The sequence below is a fragment of the Notothenia rossii genome, assembly GCF_949606895.1.
Source record: "Notothenia rossii genome assembly, chromosome: 6".
NCBI lineage: Eukaryota > Metazoa > Chordata > Actinopteri > Perciformes > Nototheniidae > Notothenia > Notothenia rossii.
This window is the reverse complement of record NC_136909.1, coordinates 77,211,017-77,235,670: the sequence shown is the minus strand read 5'-3', so window position 1 is coordinate 77,235,670 and position 24,654 is coordinate 77,211,017. Positions and strand designations below refer to the sequence as shown.

Sequence of the window (24,654 nt, the reverse complement as noted above, 5' to 3'; positions counted from 1 at the left end):
TCTATTTTTGACCACCCATCTGTAGTACGTCAATTTTCCCGGAACAAAAAAAAAGCAACCCTTATCACAAATGACTAGTTCCTTCAGAAGAGGACAGGAGGAGGCTAAGAGGCCTAATTTGTATCAGCATTTCGTAAGAAGCATTCATTTGAAGTTAAGATGCAGGCATGATTCCCACAGAACTGGAAATAAACACTAGATTGCGCCTTGAAAGGCTGGGAGAGGTGACGTCGTTATTCTAACCTCCTCTGATGTTCTCAAAGAGTAGTTCAAGTCATTTTGCTGACAGCGTGAAACACAGTTTTCTTTGAAAACGCACTCAATGTTTTCTCACATGTAATCGAGGCAGTGCAGTCCAGGGCGCTGTAAATGTGTGTAATATGGCCTTTCCTGTCTCCCTCTCTCCAATGTCTACATTTGCCAGCCGCAACTACAATGCTCCCTATTTATAGCGCTTTTGCCTCAGATATTAACTCTCTCCCCCGCTTAGCCCGCTACTTCCTGTCAGAGAGGAAACGTGTGTGTGTGTGTTTGTGTGTGGTTCACTGACCTTTGGGTGAAGCGAGCAACCAGACTGCTTTTGATGGCAACAGGATTTTGTGTTTCCAGCCTTTTTGTGTCAAGTTGAGTGAGGTGTGAACAGATTTCACAGCCTGTTTTTGAGCGCTCTGTCCAGCTTTTCATCCACTTATTTCCATCATCTAAAATAACCTATTGGGAATAAGAAAGGAATAAAAATGACAGCTAGGGCCAGGTGACAAGTTTTCTGCCCATACAAGCAATCTATTTCAGGGCTTTTGAATGAGTGTGTGTGCTGTACGTGTTTGGGTGTATGTTTGTGTAAGCCAACACTGCGGGGTTGAGATGTTGAAGTTCACCTTCCTCCGAGGCTATGTTCGAAGGAAAAGCAGCAACTGTCTGGAATATCCTGTTTTGGACGTAAACACTGTTGTGTAGCCAGGGCTGCTCCCCATGTTGGAAACACAATGTGTCCTATCACTTTATGTCAGCTATCAGCCTCCCCGGTGGCCAATAATAATGAACACATAATCCTATAAAGACACAGAGCCTTTTTAGAAGCAGGTCTAATAAAAAGGTAGCAGGTGTTTTGGGATTGTTTCTCTAACTTGGACAGACATAAGAGAGACATGGTAGGAAATCCAATGGAGGAACACGCTTTTTCTGTCTGTCTGCCACGCATGTCCCGGGACATTTTCTCCTGACATCACCTCCTCTGGTCACCTCTGGGTTACAGGCAGGGGATATTCCATGTCTAGACTTCCTGCCATTTTGTTTGTGGCTGCTTCACAACATAAGGGCATTACACAGAGACTTATAAATGACTTCAGTAGCGACAGTAAAAATAAATGTGCTCCATAAACAAAAAGACATCAAAAATGAGAATGAAGTTTGAATGACTTCAGGAAATGGTTATGAAATGTGATGCAGGAGGTGAGCAGCCTATACAGAGCTTTGATCAGTCAAAGTGAAATCTGTCTTCTCTTCTTGAATTGTTAAGCATTCATCAATAAGTATGAAGTTAAACCAGACGTACGAGTGCAGGTTGTACATTTATTTCATGTCCATTCTGTTAGAAGAAATGCCTTGTATTTGTGTTCCTTCTAAAACAGCTCATAAAAACATTTACTTAGAAAAATATACATTGATATTAGAACTGAAAAGTTGAGATTCAGTGTTTAATTCAAATATACAATTTGCATATTAAAAACTACAATAAAAAAGCTCAGAAAAGGTGGCTTCGATTGAGGCTAGAGAACCCATAGAGCAAGCATCCAAAAGAAGGCACATCATTTTCCGAACTCCTCATAAAGCTTATTGAGCCGACATTCAGCAGAAAAAAACAGTTTCTCATGTGTGCATGAAAGACAGGGAGGAAAGTCGAGGGTAAGTCCACTAGAAGATACTTCTTCCTGTTGTTTACCCCTCCCTGTTTCACCCCATCCTTTCACGTCCACTTTCTCTGAAAAAACAATGAAACTCAAGCTAAATACAGGAGAGCCCAGCTACTGCTACAGTACTACCTATGGTTAGCTGACTTTGGAAAGGTCATCAGGTTTAAAGTAAGTGGGGGCCGGGTTTTTTTTTTTAAGACTAACCCTCACTCTCCTACTCCTGAGTTAAGCTGAATACCCAATAAAAAACAACTAAGGTCACTGCTTTTGATTCAAACAGTACGAATGTTCAAGGCAAACGTGTCATTAAAAAGGCCGCCGTTAACAACATACTTAATCCTTCATCATCTATATCGCTTTCCTTTCTCTTTCAAAGTCCACTCTTCCACTCTTTTCCTTACAACCCTTCTCAATATCCATCTCTTTGCACTTCATCAATGTCCAATAACTTTCTGAAACAGTCCAGACACGGCCTTTTAAAATCTCCTAAATGTTTAGTTTCTTTCAATCTGGTCAAGATCCAGCTCTCCCCCGAGCTGGAAAATGTCCCTCTGTGTCCCACAGTCACCCTTCCAGAGGGTGTGTTTGTCTCCCACCATGCCTTCAGGCGAGCCGGGCCGCGAGTCCATGCTACAAGCAGAATCGCTATCCAGCTCCTCGTAGGAAGAATCCTCATCATCTCCTGCCACTTCCTGCCGTGGATCCATTCCCAGCTCGGACACAGCGGTGAAGTCTGGTTGGCTGAAGGTGTCGAAGATGGGAGGGAGCAAGCTTGATTGGCAGCCGTCGGTGGCAGAAAATCCAGGGCAGCTCAGGCTCTGAAAGGTCTGAAGTTTCTGTATAGAGGAGACAAAGAGGGAACATAGATGTTGGTTTGTACACCTTAGCTCAGGGTCACATTCTGACTTCACTCCAATGAGGCTATAAAAGTCACAGGGTTTGTCAGGAGGGAATTGGAGCTCAGGGTTTTCCGGGATGTCAGTTTGAAATTAGGTTTCATTCGGGCAGCCAAAAGCTGGCGTTTCCTTTCATCTACGGCATGTGAACATGTAAACACGCACACGCACAAGCCACAGAAGAACATAGTTCTGCCTTCAGAAAAACACTCGAAACATGGAGATGATTTGCAAACCACAAAGGTATCCAGTTTCAAACTTTGCTCCAGGCTTAATTACTGGGAACCCAAACTTGGATAGAGGTTAGGATGTTTTGTTGTTCTAGACTCTGAGGGAGAGTGGAGGAGAATCTGTATACGTGAACAACAGCCTGTGTTTTTGCTTTCAACACTTGACCTCCTACAGATTTAATTTACTAAGAACTTGTCTTTCATGCTGTCTTTCCACCCCAAACTCCTCTCTGCAACAAAGAGAGGCAGCCGTGCAGCGAAGGGAAGGGGTTAATGATCTCTGGAGTGCCCCAGCAGCAGATGTTGGAGGCATGGAGGTGAATAGAGATGAGGTTTTTCTCTATAGAGCCTCAGCTTACATGACGGACACCTCTAATGTTCCCTAGTGTGTTTGGACATTGCTTTTCCTGTTTCAATGAGCTGGGATACTCCCATTCTTAAGTCTCATTTTAGTGGACTCACTTTTTTCCCTGCCATGATTTAGCACGGTCCAGATGAAAAGTATAACGCATAATCTTGGCTGTCCGAGTTAAGAGCTGGCTCACTTTTGCAGGATTAACTTCACAAGTTAGCTGCTCGGACGCAGGATACAGCATCTGCAAACGCTTGAGGTGCTCATGAGAAGAGTAGGAAGGAGGCTGTAGTTACCCCAGTGGAGTAGAAAAGGGGATTTCTGAGCAGTCTCTCTCTCCGTTCAACCCCCAGTATTACCCCACTACTAATTATCACAGCAGAGGAGGGGACGAGAGGAAGGGAGACAGAAGGGGGAGAGGCAGCTTCTCTTCATATGCTTTCTATAAAATCTACGAGCATGAATGGGATTTGGGTGGGTGTGGTGGAAAGTTGGGGGAGCAGGGTTAGATGTCTATGTACCCAGCTTTGCCTGTGTGTTTTTTCTTCTTTTCACTTGAGCATACCCCCACCCAGATGGATCACACACACACACACACACACACACACACACACACACACACACACACACACACACACACACACACACACACACACACACACACACACACACACACACACACACACACACACACACACACACACACACACACACACACACACACACACACACACACACACACACACACACACACACACACACACACACACACACACACACACACACACACACACACACACACACAAAGTTGTAAAGGTTACTTTCTTAATCTAATCTATAGACTGCCTAAAAAGAAAGCTGCGATCCTTAATGGGGTATCAAACATACACTCCCATGACAAAATATATATTTGCACTTTTTGGTTATCAAAAGTATCAATAATTATTATTTACGGCTGCACTAGCATTCATTCTCACTATAGTATCATATGGCGATAATTTGCTAGAATTTGTTCAAATGTTTGAAAAGCCGATCATCATTAAATGCTTTATTTTCTCAGTTTAAAACTCAGGATATTTAATTTATTATTATATAAATCAGAGACATCTCCACATTTGGGAGGCATGGAATTTTTCTGCCATTATTGCATGCAAAAATAAATATTCAGATTATTTATTTATCTCAATAGTTGGCGTGTATTTTTCTGAAGATCGGCTAATCATTGCAACTATTAGTGGTATTAAGTAACACGCTCCAGAACACTAGATTATACCTTTTCCTAGACCAAAAGCGTCTTTGTTCAAACCCCTCTCTCTTTCTAAACTTATTTCAAAACCAACAACACTTGCTTTTAATGCAAGCTATTGTTAATTTTCAAGTCTCAAACACAAACGATTCTGTGAAAAGATCTGGTATGTTATAATAAAAATCTTAAGGCTTATAACTCCATTCTATAATGTATTCGATTATTGTGTAACAGGGAGTCTTTTTCTTCCACGTTCTAATTATTAAAAGTCATTCAATACAACCCTGTGTAATAACTGCTAGTTTGATAGACATTATCCATTATTCCAAACCACAATCAACATAACCAGAATTTCCACTGTAACGACATTATCTTCAACATGGGGATTGAAAGGCAGCTGCTGGGAGAGAAGCACAAGCCAAGAGGTTACGCAAATATCCTCCTGATAATTAGGCCAAACAACAAACAACACCCTACAAAGCTCTCTGGCAATGGACCTGCTGTGAACTTGAAACACACACAAAGAAGCACATATACACAAAAGCATGTACACACACAAGGAAGAAGTTTACTACATGGTTAATTTGCAGGTTTAAAATACGAGTAGATTTCTTTGGATAAGCTCAGTACTGAAATTAGGTCAGATAAAAAACACCCATCCATAAAAGTCTCTGAGGCAAACAGACCTCTAACAGGCAAACATTTATAAAACAAAGGAGATGGCAAATGTGCAAGCAAAGACAGGAGGACTTAACTCATTCCTGCTCTGGTCTCTGTATATGATTAGTTTTCACAGTACTGCAGAGAGAATGCATGGTGGCAGATGTAAGGTGCAAATTCCAACAGGTAAGAAGAAAAATGAAAAAACATGATACATAAGTGAGATCAAAGAGCAGATGTGACGCCACGCTGCAGTTTGGTGATGCTTTAGAGAGCACCTTTGGGACAAGTCATAACATGTCTTTAAAAAAAATGACGAGTGCCGCGCCACAAGACGCCCATCTAGGTGTTCCCAGAGCGCCTGTGGGCCTCGACGCTCAGCTATGATCACCATGTCTGCCATCCCAGGAATGAGAGAGATGAAGAGAGGAGGGGAAGAGCTCGAACCGGGGCCAGCGAGATATTAATAGAGAGGAGTTTGAACTGTCAGCTTCCCTGATAAAATAATACCTGCTTTCTTCACACTGCCATTCCTCTCCTGAATGCACAAGCAACTGCAAGCACACATTTACCATCTAAACACCTCTACTGCCAACGAAGCAAAGCCTGTTTTTTTATTTTTAAATGTATGCCTGAAGTTTTTATTTGTACTGGCAGTGGGGCTAGAAAGATGACACACAGGCCGTTTCCTCAAAAGCATACTCTGAGCTGAGTAAACAAACATTCAGCGAAGTGACGTACAATCAAGAGATAACATTTCCCATCTGACGGTTTGCTACACCCAAGTATGAAGAGGGTAAAACAATAAGGAGCTGAGGAGAAATGTCAGTCGGGGATAAAAATGTGGCAGTGGACAAAGTAGTGAACTGATATGCGCGGCCGACAAGGAGGACATTCAAGGAATGCAGGGGTTGGTTTCACGGAAATCCCATCGGTAGTCGAGCTATAGCTTATTAGCATGTCATACATCCCCAGAATTCACACCCGCCTTCATTGACGTGGTGGAAGGATCTAAAGGCCATATTAAACCATGTTCCACTGACACCACACCCGAGGGGCTTGTCATATGTTGACCCGCACAATCCTTAACCCCCTGAACCCCCAGCAGAATTAGCAACCACCCTCTGCATTTGGATTCTCTAAAACATGATACAAATAAACACATCTGTACAGGGGAGAGAAGACCTTCCTTTGGGTGCAGAGACACAGTTTGTTGGGACAAAGATGCACACAGTAATTGAGCTTTCTTCACAAGGACTGTATTACTCATCCTCAAACCTATTAAATGGAGTTAGTATGATGGCTAGTGTGCGTAGGTGTGAGAAGAAGTAAAAACTCTTAATAAATACCCGAAAGGCAGGGCAGAGTGAGATGTGGGGGTGTTGTGATGAAAAAGACAGGTATACAAAAGGTGTGCGGCATATAGCCAGCGGTGAACTATAAAGATCGTCACTTAAATCACACAGATCCACGGCGGTCCGTTCAAGCATTGAGTTTGCCCGAAAGCAGCTGAAGAAAAAAGCGGTGGTACTGTGTGATGGCAGTTCTGACATATTTTTCAGTGGCTTCAAATCCCTTCCTCAAAATCACGTAAAGGATCAAACTTCAATAAAGGGCGGTAAGATCAGATCTGTTTCCTGATAGCATACAGATACAGCACCGGTTGTAACCAGCTAGGCATTTCCACATTATCACCTTCTTTTCCAGACAATGTGCCAGCTGCGAGAGCTTCCCCTTGGCTCTCGGCAACAACACTTTTAACTTAGGACAACTACGATAAACTTAAAATAGGTGATTTAATTGACATGTCATATAACAAGTTAAGCTTCCTAATCACACTTAAAGCCAGACTTTAACCTCGGCCGATGAGATAATATCATGTTAAGCCTGAGTAGCGCAGAAAGAGGAAGAGGTGAAAGAGTTGATGTGTCCTAAATCAACCTGTATGTGCTGTGTTGCTATCTCCACACCAGGCATGCAAGACAATGTTGCACAAGTAAACAGTCACAGGAGATTCTGAATTGATAAACTCTAACCTGCACAACCTGACTCCTTTCAGCAGTGCTGGGTGCATGCAATCACTCAATCTGAGGTGAGAAACAATGGCACCACCTGTTAACTGCTCAGAACAGTGACCACGTATACAGACATCTGCAGAGGTATGCTCCTGCATTCAAGCAGTGAAGCAACCTGATGTAACGTACAACTGACTCCATGTGTGCGTTTGTGTATCAGTGCATATGTGTGTGATCATCATGATTTTCCCCTCTTAGCAGCTGGCGTGACTGGAGGAAACATGCTCGCTAGGCTCCATTACTAAAGCCATGTTGATCCAACCCTGGCTGGGTCCTGAGGGTGACTGGCTGGGAGCACAAATCTTTGGGAAGAGGAAGGGAGGGGAAGGGGCATACATTGATGGTACTGTCTAATAAGAGAACAGGAAAGGGACCATGTTTCCGTGAGAGTGGTTATGACGACGGAAGATTCTAGTGTGTCATATGCATGCTACGTGCAGGGAAGCAGGAATAAACAGGAGTCAGGGAACAATTCGGCTTTGATATCAGGGCCTGCTGTTTTTGCTCTAGCTTCGTTGCAGAATATCAAGATCATTCGAATGAATAATGAAGCAGGATGTGAAAAATCAACATATCTGGTCTTTGTAAAAGAACCAGAGCCGTGCCAAGCATCAAAACATTACATGTCATTAAAGTACATCTACGATTTCTATTTTGGGTTGGTCATTTCTGTTCCACTGCATCTGCTGAACCCTACAAAAAACTAACACGCTCTTGTTCTGGGGAAAAGCAGCATCCAAATGAACTGTGAGGGGTCCAACCATCGGACGGACTGTTTACCCAACAGAATAAATGAAATGATAAACCGGAGCCGGGCTTGCTAGAGCGTGGTGCTAGGCAGCGTGACCGAACAAGAGGAATGCTTCTTTCTTTCGTGAGCAACACTCCCTGAGCTGGAGTGAGGGAGGCCTGAGATCAGTTAGCCCTGAAGCCTCGGACCGTCGACCCAGAAAACTTAATTCAGCCTAATTTAATCCAGTCCCCGATCAGACTCAGAGAGAGACAGGCCCGGTTATGTTTGAGGAACCCATGAAATTCCCCTTGGTCTCAGAACAAGAAAGTGATTGTGTGGTAAATAAGTTTGGTCCAGGGTTTCACTGAATGGAATTGAAGAAACTTCGCAGAATCAAAGCAAGATTACGAATAAGCTGATGGTGATTTATGTTCAAATCAGTCAATGAAAGTAATACTGAGCTAGGTGAAATTAGTCACTCTATAATACCACGCATTTCATTGATTGTGAATGTGAGTGCCTCTCTGTGCGTGTCAGGAACAAAATGAAAGCTAACCTGAGTCATCTTTGCCAGGTCCAGGGAGGGACGCTGCTCCTGGGCATCTTCCGGCCGCCTGCGCTTCATACCGATTTTTTTGTCGTTCAGCACGCAGGGGTGGGACTTGCTCCGAGACAGACCCCCCGATCCCCTCGCTCTCAGGCCGGCTCGCCTCCCCAATTCTGGAGTAGAGTCTGGAGAGCTGGCCTCCTCCCTCTGCAGCTCTGGGAGGCTGATCTGCTCGTGGGAGAGGGACAGGGGCCTGAGGAAGTGGTGATGATGCGAGGGAGGAGAGGTAGGGGAGACTGGAGAGGCGGTGAATTGAGGGTGGGGAGGCAGTCGCTGGTTGAAGAACGGCAGGTCCAGGGCTCCCTCTATGGGGATGCTGGAACGTGAGGGCAAACTGAAGCTGGAGCTACGCTGCATGGCAGGAAAATGTCCTCCAGAGAAACAATGTCCTCCTCCTCCTCCTCCTCCTCGCACACTCCCTCCACTGTGGCACCTTCGTTTCTCCACCGTCGTCCACACTCGGGAGCCTTGAGGCCTCCAAGATGAGCGGCACCCGCTGAATTCATCGGAGAACGACAGGGAGCGGCACTGACGTTTGCTCGGGGGTGCCGTGGGAGCTTGGCTGGTAGCTGTAGAGGTGTGGGGGTCAGTGGTGGGTGTGGAGTGAGGGGAGAGGGAGCCGGTCATGCCAGCGTCGCCGAGGCTGAGATCTCTTATCAGCGTGGAGATTGCCGTGGCGCTGCCTGGCGAGTTGGCCCAGTGCCAGCCCCCCGGCTCCGGCATCACATCCCACAGCCTCTCCAGACCGGCACCAGGCTGGCAGGGGGCTCTCTGCTGGACCCCACAGCTCTGACCCAGGTCCAGCCACCTGTCTGCCTCTGCAACATCCAAAGAAATACAAACTCACTCTCATGACCTCCAAATCAGCCATTTTATATTCCTCTACATGCAACTACAGCATAAAAAACGAGTTAAAAGAAAGGCAACAATGTCTCAAAGGAACTTATAATATGTAACCACACAGACACAAACAAACAGGGACAAGCTTAAGGTCACAGGAGATGTAAGGATAAACTGGAGATTATTGTCTGGTGACTGAAGTAGGGGAGAAACTGAACATACATTATTATTATTATGAAGGGCGGTTTCACAGCACTAAGTACAGAACTCCACACAAAATCATGAGCTTTGATGTATAAAATTGTTTTTGAAATGTGTCATCAATCTCTCTCCACATGATCAATGACAGATGAACGAATTAACAATGCAGCTGCAGAGTTTTACTGAAAATGTCATTCAGTTCTCAATGCATTTCAAAGACACCGGGTTGTTTTGTATGATTATTATGGTACTCTAGTGCACATAATGGTACGTCTATGGCTTAGTTGCTGACAGCATGACTCAACAAGATCACTATGTGTGATTATTTTTCACATTAACAGCTGGATGACATAAAAGAGGAAACATCAGCTGTAAATCGTAATGGCGCCTTACTCTAGTCATTAACATCAAGATTCTGTGTCCATTTATTTTATAGTTACGGAAAAAAAAACTGAAATCCTAGATCATGTAATAATTGCCACTGTTCCTCAGTCTCTCCACCAAATGTTATAGCCGCTGTCTTTGAGTTATTGAGCACACAAACAAGCAACATTCAATCTGCTGACTATCTTGAACCTGGACCTGCAAGACTGTTGATTACAAAAACATGAACTTCATATTACAATGAGAAATCAGCAAGTGAAACAGTTGGCACGCTCTTCCACAAGTCAATTGGTCAGCAGGATGTGCTTTGGAAAGCTGTGTGTCTTGCCAGCTGTCTCCCTGTCTGTACAATAGAGTCTATCACACATTTTTGGGAGATAATACACCTACAGCAAAAGTGCCCAAGTGGCTTGAAATACTAAGCCAAGTGGTAAAGTCGTGAATCTGTTGAAGCTCTTGGCAAAAAGGGCCCTTTGCTGATCCAAAACCCCGTCCTCTTGGATGCCTTTCTCTAATTTTGGCATGCTGTCTCACAGACTGGTGCACGGAAATCATTGTTTTGAGCGGACAAACAATGTACGGGGGCTACAGTGACGACCTGACAGGAATGTTAGGAAAACAACTTGACAAAGGGAGAAAGGGATGAACTTCAAAAGGCCACCCTTTGAGAGCTAGAGACAAAGTGCTGGTTGAAATAACAAGACATGTGAGACAATGTTAACGTCAACATTAACAGTGGAAACAGCACGCCACGCTCCTTGCTGTGACGTCACCACACTCCCTTCTTCCCCCAAAAAAAGAAAGGGAGGATGGTGATTGATAGCGGGTGCTTGAATTTACAGTAGCATGTCCTTCAACACAGGGGGCAATTACTGTAACACTAAGGGGGGAGGGAAATTGTTGACATTGGCAAAAAGCATATTCAATTACAGTTTACTCCCATGAGAGTGGTGTGCAACGTAGTGTGGAGGCAGGTGCACCCTGATCATGAGAGGGGGACGAGTGACTGCCAGAGAAAGGAAGAAGTGAAAGACAGTGGATAAACAATGAGACATGTATAGTGGGGGGTCCCTTTCTTACTTCAATTTATTAAAAGATTTGAAGAACAGTCTAGCAGGCTATTGCATTTGTGAAACAACGTTTCGACAAATTACCCCAACTGAACCGTCATTACGGCAGAGGAAACAAAGATAGGATTTCAATTATATATATTTAAGTCTCATTGATATTAAACTCTTTTAAGAGTGACCTGACCAAGAGGGCAGCATGACATTTTGTACAATAATAGCAAACAAAATTCACACATTACAAATGAATGATTTGTTGTTGTTCTGTTTATGTTTTTATGTTTCATGTGGAACCTACTTGAGCAGGTCTCCCTTGAAAAAGAGATCAATGATCTCAATGGGATACACCTGGGTAAATAAAGGTTTGAAATTAAATTAAATTAAAAAGTTATAATGCATAAGATAGATCAAGGGCTATCACATCGACAATCTTTGCACGTAAGAGGAAGCAAAAAAGGAATGGCAAATAGAGATCACCCACCCACAGTTCCACAGGAGACGAGGGTGGTCCCTCTGCTCATGGTGTGGAGCTCACGCTGTGGAGGACAGGCAAACACAGGGACCGGACGTCAGCGAGACACAAAATAAACCAAAAAGTGCAACCTTTTGCCATTAAAAGACGATCAGAAAAATATATCAATGCCGATTTCACTTTTCAGCTGCTTTATAAATCCACTCCACTACATAAAGTATGTAGTATATATAATCCACTACCCTTATTGTACAGCCATATTTACAACACATTTTACAGTACATTTAAAAAAGCTTTTATGAGAAGATGAAATACTTATTGTTGTCTCCCTCAACTAGATACCATTTTGAAAGCTAACCTAAAGCTGCACTAAAGAATATCTTTGATGCCGCTTCAGCTTTAAACTAATTATTTTTCATAGTCAGTTTTGTCTACACATGCCCATTTTCTAATCCGACACCTACCCTCTCTTATAATTCACTTTTAACTACAGGGTGGTGGCTACCTGCACAAAGGACAAAAGGGAAATGCCATGATGCAATGCTCTGACTCAACTTAAAGTTATCACCACAACAAAACAATGTTTTCTAAGATACAACTCGTACAATTAAAAAAAAGCTATTGTTTTGCAAAATATGATTAAATTCAACAATTTGAAACTAACACTTCAGATCTTGTGAAAATGTAATATTAAGCTAGGTAAACCGACAACTAAACCAAAGAATATATTGACTGCTATATATTATAGAACATGTCTACAATAGTATAGAAAAAAATGTTGAGAAAGAAAAAAAAGTAGGGAGGTTACAGGAAAATATGTGAGAGATTTGCAAGGCTTGTCGGCCTGCATGCTATACATGATCAGGCAAAGCTTCTTGGAGTTTTAATTATATACATATCTTGATTTTAATCTTTGGTTAAGATTTTTATGTTGCACCTCCAGTTGAGAGGTTGAATGAGTATTTAGATTTCAGAGAGACACAATCTTTACAATGATTTAAAGTGTTTTTATAGACATGGAGATAACAGCAGGGAGAAAGAAAGCTTTGAACGGATTATAATTTTAAGCAACTCATCTACTCTGATATCTGTATGGCGATAAAAGATCAAATGCAAATACTCGTCACTTTATGGCATGATGACTACTGAAACCAGTTTATAGATGAAAGGGAGAAATATATGAATATGCACCAATCTCTTCAGGTCTTTCCATTCATCTGTACGTTGTCATAGGCTTGGGGCAGGTTAGCCTTGTTTATCAGATGTTAATCAACGTACAAGCTGATTTTGGACTGAGCTATTTAATCTTAGATTTTTCCCTGTTTTCAGTTTAGTGTTATGCTAGGCTTAAAAAATCCTGGACCTCTTGATACTGAATGCGAACATTGATGTGCATCTTCTCACATGACTGTGTGTACAGCAAATACATTTAAAGCAAGGCTACTACCTTCTTTCACTGTTACACTAATCAAATCAAAAACAAAAAATAATGACTAACTAATGAACAGGCCAAAACATTGTAGTCTGGTGTACATTTATTGTGCCAGTGAGTATACCTGACTCAATGTAGCATCTGTGGCATGTCGCCACGCCCTTATGTAATATAATCAATGACCTATTAATTCTGCTGACTACTGCCTAAATTGCGAAACACTGTGCAGCTACTCACTGAAGTTAAAAAACAGTGTCTTTTGTGTGAAACTCAAAAACATTCCCTCACCAGCCGTCTCTCGGTGCTCTTGGACTTTACATCATTGACACCCTTCTTCTTTTCCAGTGTTTTCAAGTAAATGATCACCATGGTAGCACGCAGCTCTTTTCCAGTCTGTTTGGATGCAGGAGAAGGCCAAGGGCAGCCATCTTAGACGTGGAGCCGACACAGGTGCATTTGGGCGAAACAAACGACCTGTTGGTGACCTCCCATCTGCAGTTGAGCCCTCGAGTGCTGCTGGTGGCGGTGATGGAACTAGGAGGGTGTGTCCAACACTTCAGCTGATCCCTGTGTTTAGAGGAAGAGAAGAGTAAAGTCAACAAGAAATACAAATGTACTGCCAATGGATTCATTTCTAGGACACATGCAAAACATTGCAACATGGCTAGTTTCCACTTTGCCAAACTGAATCAACAGGTAAGAAAGTTGGAGGATAAAGATTCCAGGTTTGGGTGTGTTTTGCCAACAGATGCACCTAAACACAGCTCAGGAATAGCCTACAGTCGTGGTAGTAATGAATACTTTTACAAGGTGTTTCACATATATACTGGGGACAACAATCTAATAAAACTAGGCAGAAATCCCTTTTAATGTATAATCAAATACTACCCCTACGTGAGGAGAAGCACGCAAACTGCAGATCATGTGCCGGGCTGTTTGGCGCTTGACTGATAATAACACATAGTCTCACATAGCCATGACTATCTCTATATCACTGTGTCAGCGGGGTAGACAAGTCTGGCCCCACATATTGTCATTTTGGTATAAAAGGCTTTATTATATTTCTTTATACCATTCACAAATGTTTGGGCGACGCTCAGTACAGGATGAAGCGACGGTGCCCTTGCAAAAGTAGCGAGCGCCGATTCCAAAAATGAGATTGACGTGTGAGATATAGGTAGGTGTAGTGGTGGTCTAATGGATAGTGAGGTGGGCTGAAGATCGGAAGGTTGTGAGTTCAAATCCCGCCAGGAACACCACCACTAGTGTGCCCTTGAGTAAGGCACTTAGTCCTCAGTTACTCCAGGGAGAATGTCCCTGTAATTGTAAGTTGCTTTGGATAAAAAAGCGTCAGCTAAATGAAATGTAAAAGTAAAAAAAAAAGATATGCTTTCAATGGCCAACACACCACATCCTGTTACTCAGAGTAAATAAAACCATTTAAAGAAGGCACATAAATAATACAAACTAATTATCTATGCAAAGAAGGTTATGTTTTAAGTTCAGTTTGTTGGTTCTTCGTCTGTTTGTCAGCAGTTTAATGGAAGAACTACTGTCCTGATTTTAGTGAAATGAAGTGTGTAACATGGGCCAAAAAAGGACCCATTACATTTGTGAGCGGATTCAAATCACAGGATTGACACATTACTTATGGAAATTAACTTTAACTCTATAGTACTTCAAACATTTGCTTATAGTGGAGTTAGATGTTTGAGCTTGAACCTTGTAAGCTGGATTCTCTAATAAGTGAAGCAAAGCATTTTAACTACGCAATTGAACTATTCTGTGCAAAATGTTACTGCTGAGATACTTGATCAAAATGCTGAGTGCTGACTTCTGTTTTTCCATTCAACACTTACCACCATGACTCTCATAGCAACGGATCCACTCAGTTCTCCTTATAGCGAAACGCTTGTAAAAATGCAGTCTTTGTGAACAAAACAGGCTGCCATATGTTAAATAGTTTCCCTACCCCAGTACATAATGGAACATTTGGCATGCCAACATAATCTACAGAACATATAGGGATCTAAACCTGCTGCAACAGAAGGCCAGCTCAGCTAATCTGCGAAAAGGCATCACTCACAGCACATGACTACAGATGTGGCTAAGACGCATGGATAGAAAAGGAACATATAGGGAGCTGCGGTTTCCTCATCGACTGCTTTCGCCCGCAGATGGAAGAGCACAGACAGTAGCTACTGCAGTAAACACAAACTCTTAAAAACACTTAGATATATATGCAAGGCAGATGGGCCATATGCTAAACACGCATCATCATGTCTGCTCTCCTCAATCTCTCAGATGTTAATGCATGCAAGATAAATGACAGGCAGGTCCATTTATGCTTACATTAGCCTTGGAAAAAAGACTACAAATGTCGAAATAGCTGCCGTGACCGTCTCTCCGTCATTAGACAACCACCAAACACACCGACAACTTCCAATTAGAGAGTACCAGCATGGTTCAGATCAACTGTTGGCTAATGACAGCTTTCTGCTGTGGAGCAACACATGAGGCTAATGGATCTTCCAGGCCTACTATGTTATCCGGCCCGTGTAACATGTGGTTTCATGTTAAGTGAGGGTGGTTGCACTTATATAACATGCTTCAGAGAGACAGTTGCAAGTGTGCACGGGGTATTAAATGAGTCTTGTGGGAGAGTAACGAGTGTAGAGGGGGGGGGGAAGAGGGACACATCATGAAAAATAATGTTGTTCACACAAGAATTGTCATATCTAGTCATGTTGCGTTTCTTCACTTTGTCATCTCTATTCCTTCCCTCTTGTTGAGCCCCATGACTACATGAAGACTATAAATGTTTCATGTAGGCCTGCCCTAAACCAACTGCTAGCATATGACTCCTATTATCTCCATTTATCCCGGAGAGTCATTGGAGCACAACTGGGCCTCCGCAGGCGAGAGGGGCTGGTGGTGGAGGTGGGAGTCAGAGGAGACGGCCGGGAATGTTCTTCTTGATCAGTTTTGCCGATTACTTTACTGATTAGGGCTGACACTGAGTAATGGGCAGGCCAAAGAAGCAGCATTTGTGTGAGTGTGTGTCTTTGTTAGACAGGGTAGGAGTTGAGGAGCATGACGGTCACATGCAAAGGTTGTTACAGTGTGCCGTTTGACTGAAGTGTGACGCGTTCCACCAGGGCTCGAACAGCTGTATTAATGCGTGCCTGTCTATGCTGACGTGTACTTGTATGTGTGTGTGTGTGTGTGAAGTGAGGTCATGGGAGAGGGCAAACCGAGTGTGAATTCAACCCCGGAGCCATGCTTACTTAATGATCCGACTCTTCATGATGGGGAAACCAGAGACGAATGGAGAACTGCGGCGCACTTGTGTGCAGACTCTACTGATCTGATCAGATTTTTTTAAAAGTTTACTTTACTTTACTTTTTCTGTGTTTCTAAAGATCCCCAGGATATGATCAGGTTGCAGGACACCTCAGCCTACAAGTAGTCCCTTATATTGTACACAATTATTTAAGAAAAAGGCAGGATTCATACAACTTTTTAAGTAAAAGTCTAAAATGTTCAAGGTATTTTAACCAAACATTTACAGACCATATAACCCTGATCGTCTCATCTAAATTGATACAAATGCAATTGCAAAAAATAAATTTCACAAAATTGCTTTATACCCACTGCAATTAATATGTAAAGTCACTTTCCTTCTTACTGGCTGTTCTTTATAAATGTGCATGTTTTTGTTTAGATCATTATTATGTATTGCTAGTGTGAGACGCAAGGAGAAAACATATGCATTTGAGGGGATTGTTTCAATTCAGTACTCTTTTCCTAAATAATCATGTATATTCAAATTTCAGGCAAGCATATTTCTAACCTTGAATATATAACAGCTCAAATTAAGCAATTTTTCAAACTTTTCAAGACTTTAGTTACTAGAAACTTGACATTTTCTGGACATATGCCATGGTTTCCTAGTATGAAAATTGGCAGATGAAGTCAATGAAAGCTGAGAGAGTAGTAATCTGTAGTAAGGGTGAATAATTTAGTCATGCATATTTATTTAATGTATATGTAAAATATATATATTTACAACGCCTGTCTCAAACAAATGTCTCCCGCGATGTAATGTCAGGTTTTTGCAGTTGTGATTTTACATGAGATTAAAACTAAACTGAAGAAAGGCTGCACTATCAAATGGAAACTTGTTATTGTTTGGGCTGTTCTAGGTTCATGTAACACAATTTCACCTCCATTGTGGACTCAAATCAGATGGTAATTCAAGTCCGATGTGTGTACTCTGGGGTGCAGACAGCAGCTCTTGGCTCACAATGGCCAATGACTTAGGAGGGCACTAGAAAGGGCAGCTAAGATAATATGGCTCTTTGCCCAGGCGGTGATTTGTACAGGCAGATGAATAGAAGCCTATTTGGGGCCCCCTAAAGTTCTGTGACGGGGTGTTTGGTGTCCATCACCAATTGGCTTTGGTTACTGCATACTTGTGCGGAACGCGTCTGGTGTCAGGACTTTGATCGGTGGCTGCAGCTGAAGAACTCATTTCATACTAATAAAATGATGTACAAAACACAGCATGGGCAATGCAAGTGAAACACCTTGTGCATATCAGTTAAAAACTTTTAGTGTTAGTGTCAAACTAAAAATTGAACATTTCTCTCTATTCAGATGTGATTTTATAACACAAGAGACTTGAGGTTGATCTGTTTTACATACTATTAATGGTCATAGGTGACAAAACTGAAGATCAAAAAGAAAGGTTTTGCACTGTCAGGTTTTTTTGTAGTCCGGAATGAATAAAAGTAAGGGCAATTCTTTTGTCTAAGTCTGCGGTGTCGATTGTTAATTCAGGGTGAACACACAGCCACCCCTCTCTCATATAATGAGGCCGGGGTCGTAAAAATTGTCCTAGGGAGGTCAAGACATACCACTGAATCCTCTGGTCATCACCCTAGTACCCAGTGGCAAGGGAACACTGGCCAAAAGCAACACGCCATCACACCACGAGTTCTTCTGAAGTGCATAAACAATGAAAAGCACATTCAGTCAAACTTTATGCGTTGTCAGTAGTCAGGTTCTGGCCTCCTGTTGCAGATTCCCCCACACGTTTCTCTAACGACAGTGACCATCAACCTCTGCATAAATACAGCCAACTCTTAAAGTCCTACTTAATGAGATGTTTAAAAAGATCACTCACCTTAATTTTACTTGGAAAAGAGAGCAGTTACCTACAACAACAACTCTGGAATGAAAACAGAGGCAGGAAATATAACTAAAAAGAACTTCTTGGGAACAACCCTTCCTTAAAGTCAACCTGATAGTCCAGTTCACACTGCCAACCTAGTTTTTGATAAATGAACAAGTGCAGCACACATGTGAAAGCTCACTTCCCTTTGCAGTGAACGGGTTGTGCTTCCCTTGTGGTTGAATGCCGCTGCTGATTTGGGTGTGGAACGCAATGACTTTATTACCAAATACATTGAGTGAGACAACCACAAGTGATATCTACAAAGCATTGTGACATTTAAAAACGCCTTAATTACCATTCTTGCTTTGCAAAAGAATAACATGATTTCACAACGTAAGTAACCTTCCTCATGAAATAAATAGAGACATGGCTTGTTCCCTTTATGTTTAATTATGTTTGATAGCTTTAAGAGATGGCTAACTTAACTCATGTGCTTTTGCTACAGTTACTGTCCAAAAGCAGATTAGTAATGTGCAACAACATTATGTAATGTCAAATTATCTAGCCACACCACAAAGCATTACAAATGTGTTGTTAAATCAATCCAAGATTTTTTTGATATTTCTTTGGGCTGATTACCTGGCTTTCTTCAAATAAATTGTTGCGCAGTAGTACACTGTTTGTAGAAATTGTATAGGCAGCCATAGCAACCCAACAAAAACAGAGGATAACAGTGACAACTGGTGATGTGGGGAAAAAAGCAGACATCACCCAAACATGAACAGCTCATCATTTCTTTATCAGGGAGTCTGTTTGTTATAGGAAACTGGACTATTGAACAGGGCCAGTTTACAAAGCTGCAACACGGTGACTTCCAACCTGCAAACACAGCGTCTGTATTAAGGCAGCATTCAAATGTATTTGGGGTCGACCCCTGGGTCTCAAAACAGGACTTAGTTAACCGAAGTCTTCGGAACCCTGACAGGCGTAGGATCAGGTGTTTCAGTTTGAGTAAAGGGAGGTATGGGGCCTCTTGCCCCCTGGAGTGACCCTCGCATGCCATGACTCTCCATACATCAGGTACCCCACTAATTACACTAAACCCCCACCCCTCCTCCCTATCAATGCCTGCCTTTCCGCCTGTGGTTTCTTCCATTATCCATGAGTGCCTGTTCTGTTCTGCACACACTAACCAGAGCCTTAATCCATCAGGGATACATTACATGGGAGCCTCTAGCAATCCCATGCAATTGCACAGCTCTATAAGGGCGACCACTCCTATATTATGCAAGCAAGTGATGTTATACAGATTGTCACTACCAATCAACGAATAAAGTGACATTATTGCCGTTACGTAATGTTCCCGATGTGGAGCTGTATGATATATGAGTTTAGAGTACGTACGGCTGGGAGAAAAAGAAAACTGTGCAGCATTCCACTGGTCCATTCATTCATTCATTCATGAGGGGCTCAGCTCACCATATGGATCCTCTGACTGCTAAGCATAGTGTGTGTAGAGAGAGGGTAAAACAGATGCATAGATATGAGATGTGAAAGCCAACTGAAAGTGTATCATTTGTGGTGTTTTCACTGCATAGACAGCTAGGGCAGAATGTGCTATTTTATCTAAACTTTGCACTAAACAAGAATCAAATAACTGCCGCTTCAACCTCTACCCAATTATTTAACCAGTCTATAAGTTGTAATAAGAGTGAGATGTTTCTAGATAACTCACAGATTTAACATTGGATTGCACCCCTCTTAATACTCCACTTAGATCCCCAACAGTACCATCCTACATCCAGTTCGTGACTTTATGAATCAGCTGATCTGCAGCGAGTAATCTAATTGGTTGCAAATCTTGCTGGTGTTCAGCCTTGTGCAGTTGTTTGCTATGACCTGCAGGTGTATGTAAAACAAGCAGACAGACTCAAACACACCTACTGAGAATTTAAATATACCGCAGAGGCCGATAGCCGGGAGTTAAGACACATGTCGGCATGATAATTAGGAGTTTTGTGCAAAACAGCATTGTCAAGACACATTGACTCTGTTCTCAGGCCTAGGCTTGCACAGGAAGCGCAAAGGATGTTACATATTAGTTGTCTTTGTATGAGGAAAATAAATTGCAGTTAACTGTAAAAGCCCAACAACTTGGAGGACATGTAGGGTTTGCCACAAGTTTGGAAAACAGGTTCTAAAAATACAGGCCGTCTGTGCCAAACAGCAACAGAAGCTTTCAGTTCTCGTTTTTTCTAGAGATTCAATTTAGGGATAGTTTAAGACTGTTTCAATGCCATCTCCGTACAACATGATTCAGCCAGGAGCTATGTGACATCTGACATTTTATGGAAAAGCCAATCCAAAGCAGCACAGGAAAATAAACAGAGATGCTCATAAAACCAAGACCCTGGGGATATAAAGTCTCATTTAGAGTCAAAACGCAACAGCAGAGGAAACTTCTTCTTTTGTTAAAGTTGATTTCTCACCATAGCCACATAGGAAAACCACAGTGGGTGTGTTGATGGGAGCCTTCCTATTGCACCCCAGAATGCTTTTCATCTCTAAGTAGAGTGTGGTGCCTGTCTTTGGGGGTTGGGGAGTGCTTCTCTGGTGTATGTGAGAATGCCTCTTTTCTTTTCTTTTCAGCTGCAGGTCTTCGGCTCTGTGGGCGTTGAGACGCCAGACTTACAAATCTATCATGTTAATGAGGAAGGAATATACAAAATGAGGGATGACAAGTATGGTGAAAACATGAAATAATAAAGTATTTGTTTTAAACTCCCTGAAGCCAAGCGGTATGAATTTAAGCAGTTATGATCGCAGGTCACGGAGAAGAAAGGGAAGTTTCTGAAGTGAATAGAGGGTAGCATGGAAGCACAGAGAGGCAAGGCTAACAATCCTTTTCTGGTAGCTTTGCATAATGCCTTGGGCCAGGGAACAAGTGAAAGAAAGAGAGCCACAGTATTAGTTGAACAGAAAGATGAAGCAAAAAAAGACGCAAAAAGTGAGATTGAAATCTACAGAAAGTCAGAAAGAAAGAAAGTGGCAGAGTGTGTATGGACTGAGGGAGTCGTACACACAGACGGAGAATGGACCAGAGGCTCGCTCAGCACACAGCTGCTCACAGACAGAATGGAGCTCTAATAGGGCCTTTCGCCTGCAACACAAAGACATTGCAAATGTGCTCATCTTAAGCACACACTGGAGTGCAGAGCAATCTCCTTTAAAAACCCACTGGCCTTAATTGCTTCCATAAATTATGCCTATAGTTTGTCCAAAACAAGTCGACAGTGCAAGCCCTTTTGACGAAGAGTACAATTGCAGTGCATAAAGTTGTGCTTCACTTAAAACATCAAAAGCTAAAAGTGATTAGCAGCAACTGTGATGAGAATGTTACTTTTTTTTCATACAATGCACAAGTTATCAAACCTCTATAGAACAAGACTGAATGTTCCCACAACACTGCCTTACATTACATAAAAGCACTTTCATCTGACATAGTTGTATGTGTGAATATATCAGATGCATTTATTCAAAGGGCTTTGGTTTGTTGTGTGGCCGTATTAAACACTAAATGATAATGCGTTTGGATTTTGGCGATTATAATTAAGATTAAAAAAGGGTAAAAAGATATTTATATTTGTCAAGGATAAAAACCTTTATGAAACATACGTATTGGAATAGATACGTATGCCGTTGTTGACAGCTAGAGCAAAGAACACATTTGCAGGTTCATATGATAGAAACTTAGAGATAAAATGTGTTTGTGGTCACCAAGCTGTAATCAAGCAGTTGTTAATCTTCTAAAATCAAAGCCAGGTGTGGTTACCATAATCTCCCCAAAAAAGGCAGATCAGAAAATATTCAGAACAAGCCTCCTCATCCAGTACTCATGCATCTATCAACACTCCCTTTGTAATTAGTGACTAGAGCTGACATGTGAATTAATCTTTAAACCGAGTCTACTTCACCTCCAACCTGAACTCCAGCGTTTTCTGAGCAGGATTCTTGAGAAAAACTACAGTCATTTCCTGTTTAGCCAGCCATCCCCTCAAGTCAAGGACTACCGCTGCCATGGTGGCAGCAAGAAACATTTCCAGGTCTTTTCAATTAGGGAACCCTGGTACCAAACCAGTTTTCCATGGTGTTTTGTTTATGGTGTCCACAAAGATCAACAAACTGCCGTGCAATTTTCGAGAGGGCAAAACATAAAGAAACCAACAGTTACTTCCTAACCCACATAGGAAAGGAAACAACACTGACGCATAACAAGAGTAGTGCCTTGTATCAATAGTGCTCTTACTCAAAGTGCTTAAGGCAATAAAGAAGTTCTTAAATGAACCGGTGCTGTTCAAAAGACACAAAGCCAGCAATACATCCACCCATAGATATAAAAAGACAATTCACTTTATTGTTTATGTTTTTATCAGTATCTTATCAGTATTTATAAACTAGGGGAAACTCAGTTTTAGTTTCATATATGTGTAATAACAATAACTCAGGGTGTACAACCCAAATAGTCATACAAATGTACTATAAACAGTGTATATTTTGATTGGACTCCAAGGATGCAGCTTTATACTTTGCTCTGAGAACAGAAACCAGATTGATGAGAAACAAAGTAGCTAGTTTAAACCTCTTTAGCATGAAAAAGTATAAACTATGCTCATATAAGCACGACAATCAGTAATTACACATCTCAAGACGGAAAAAAGTATGTGGTTGAGATTGGTGAGAGATATGCAACCAGGCCCTATGACTCAAAGCCCTCAAGCTGCTCTCAATCTCTTCTTACCGGTTGTGGTGAGGAGCTGTATGTCAATATGAGCTGCAAGGCACCCACACTGCCTCTCTCGCCACCTACACAGGTACTGTGACAACAGCCTGGGCTTTATTACCATAAGTGATAGATGGAGGGGAGTTTGCTGGCCCACAGAGCTTGGTTAATGTGTGCAGTTCCCTCTACGGCAGGTTATTAAGCAGTAACTTTTAATGAAGCAACAGGTTTGCCAGGCTGGGCAAGGAATTTGATTTCCAAACTCTACAATAGCTGATTTAGTAAAAAAAAACTTGTAATAAAAACATTGGACATAATGTGACATATTCGAAGTGTGCCACATGGCACAAAGTGCACATTTCTGTGGCTACTCTGGCTTAATGGTAGCAGATACTTGGGCTGAACAACATAATAAGTTGTTCAACAAAAAACGACATTTCTGTTTTCTGATGAATGCCCCAATGTAACCTATGAGCATGAGCAGACAAAGTAGCCTATAAACTCCACAGCAGGGAAATAATGATGCACACATCAACACAGTTATAACGATCATGTATCCCAACAAATATCCTACCTGGCCAGCAGAGGCTGTTTTAAAGTTAGCTCATCTTCAACAAAGGGAATGCGAGAGCAAAATCACCAGAAGTTTCTCGCAGTTGCAGCCGACAGTTCAGCGTCGCCAGCGCAGGACTGACCGGACTGCGAGCAGCTGAGAGCTCGCTGCTTCTTTCAGCCTTCAGCAGTCATTGTAACAATATCCGCGTACAGAGAAACCATGTGGACGGGGGAGGCAGGAGGAACGGTGACCGACTCAGAAACCTGTTCAGCACCGAGAGTACTATGTTACTCTACATTAAAATCTTCCCTAAGTAATACTTACATTAACTGAACACAACAAACTGTTCAAGTGCGTTTGAACGAACATCTCAAAACTTTATTCTAAACAAACAACCCCACCTTTCCCGAGTTGGTATATTCCACTGTGGTTCTCCCTCAGGCATTTACAATACTCATGTGCTACTTTGTATTATGCTTTTCATTGATGTTATTGAAGCAAATAGGCGATGACATTCCAATATTACAAAGACAACTACATTTACACGAATTAACCAAGCACACACAAGATCCTATCATGCCTCGTGGTTCTTCCCGTCCCTGTTGTAGTCGTAAAACAAACTAAAACAATGACCCAGATATGTGCCGAAAAAGTAAAACCGATTAACAAAAATGTGTTTTAACTCCTTGTGTATAATATATCATGCTGTTACCAAGTCAAGCTAGTCCTTACTCAAAAAGGCAGAGTATGCAAAGGTTGGAAATCACTTGAAAGAGGAATTTTCCCACTTCCACTTTGGCACTCCTGTGATGGAAAACTTAACTGCTACATGGTCGGGTAATTCAATCAATCCAAGTAAAATCCTATTAGAAAGACTTCAAACATGTTTCCAGGGAGATGGGAGAGAAAAAACATCAATATTTGCAGTACACACTTGAGAGGTTAAAATGAAAGCATGGTATTCACGCTGGGAGGGCAGCCAGTGGGCTATGGCATCACGTCTGAAACCATAGGTTGATATTATGAGTGGA

At 42.1% G+C, this 24,654-nt stretch overlaps 1 protein-coding gene across 3 annotated transcripts; it reads right to left on the bottom strand.

Moving 5' to 3' along the window:
- Positions 1 to 1,558: 1,558 nt before the first annotated feature.
- LOC307044490 (protein FAM53B-like) lies at positions 1,559 to 23,796 on the bottom strand. 3 transcript variants are annotated; one of them, XM_079689777.1, is made up of 6 exons: positions 23,642 to 23,782; positions 20,777 to 20,983; positions 13,397 to 13,675; positions 11,686 to 11,740; positions 8,662 to 9,530; positions 1,559 to 2,749 (listed from the first exon to the last, which is right to left on the bottom strand). In XM_079689777.1, the coding sequence occupies exons 3-6, from the start codon at positions 13,475 to 13,477 to the stop codon at positions 2,408 to 2,410; spliced, it is 1,347 nt and encodes a 448-aa protein (XP_079545903.1). In that variant the 5' UTR covers positions 13,478 to 13,675; positions 20,777 to 20,983; positions 23,642 to 23,782; the 3' UTR covers positions 1,559 to 2,407. The 3 variants fall into 3 exon arrangements, with proteins under 3 accessions (XP_079545903.1, XP_079545902.1, XP_079545904.1); XM_079689776.1 differs by lacking the exon at positions 20,777 to 20,983 and having other exon boundaries at positions 23,642 to 23,796; XM_079689778.1 differs by lacking the exon at positions 20,777 to 20,983 and having other exon boundaries at positions 23,708 to 23,729.
- Positions 23,797 to 24,654: the final 858 nt, after the last annotated feature.

Excerpts from the sequence above, each read along its gene's own strand:
- LOC307044490 (XM_079689776.1), bottom strand. The coding sequence starts at position 13,477 with ATGGTGATCATTTACTTGAAAACACTGGAAAAGAAGAAGGGTGTCAAT. Across the intron at positions 11,741-13,396 it reads AGAGCACCGAGAGACGGCTG|CGTGAGCTCCACACCATGAG; the intron begins GTGAGGGAATGT and ends TGTCCTCCACAG. Across the intron at positions 9,531-11,685 it reads CGTCTCCTGTGGAACTGTGG|AGGCAGACAGGTGGCTGGAC; the intron begins GTGGGTGATCTC and ends TGGATGTTGCAG.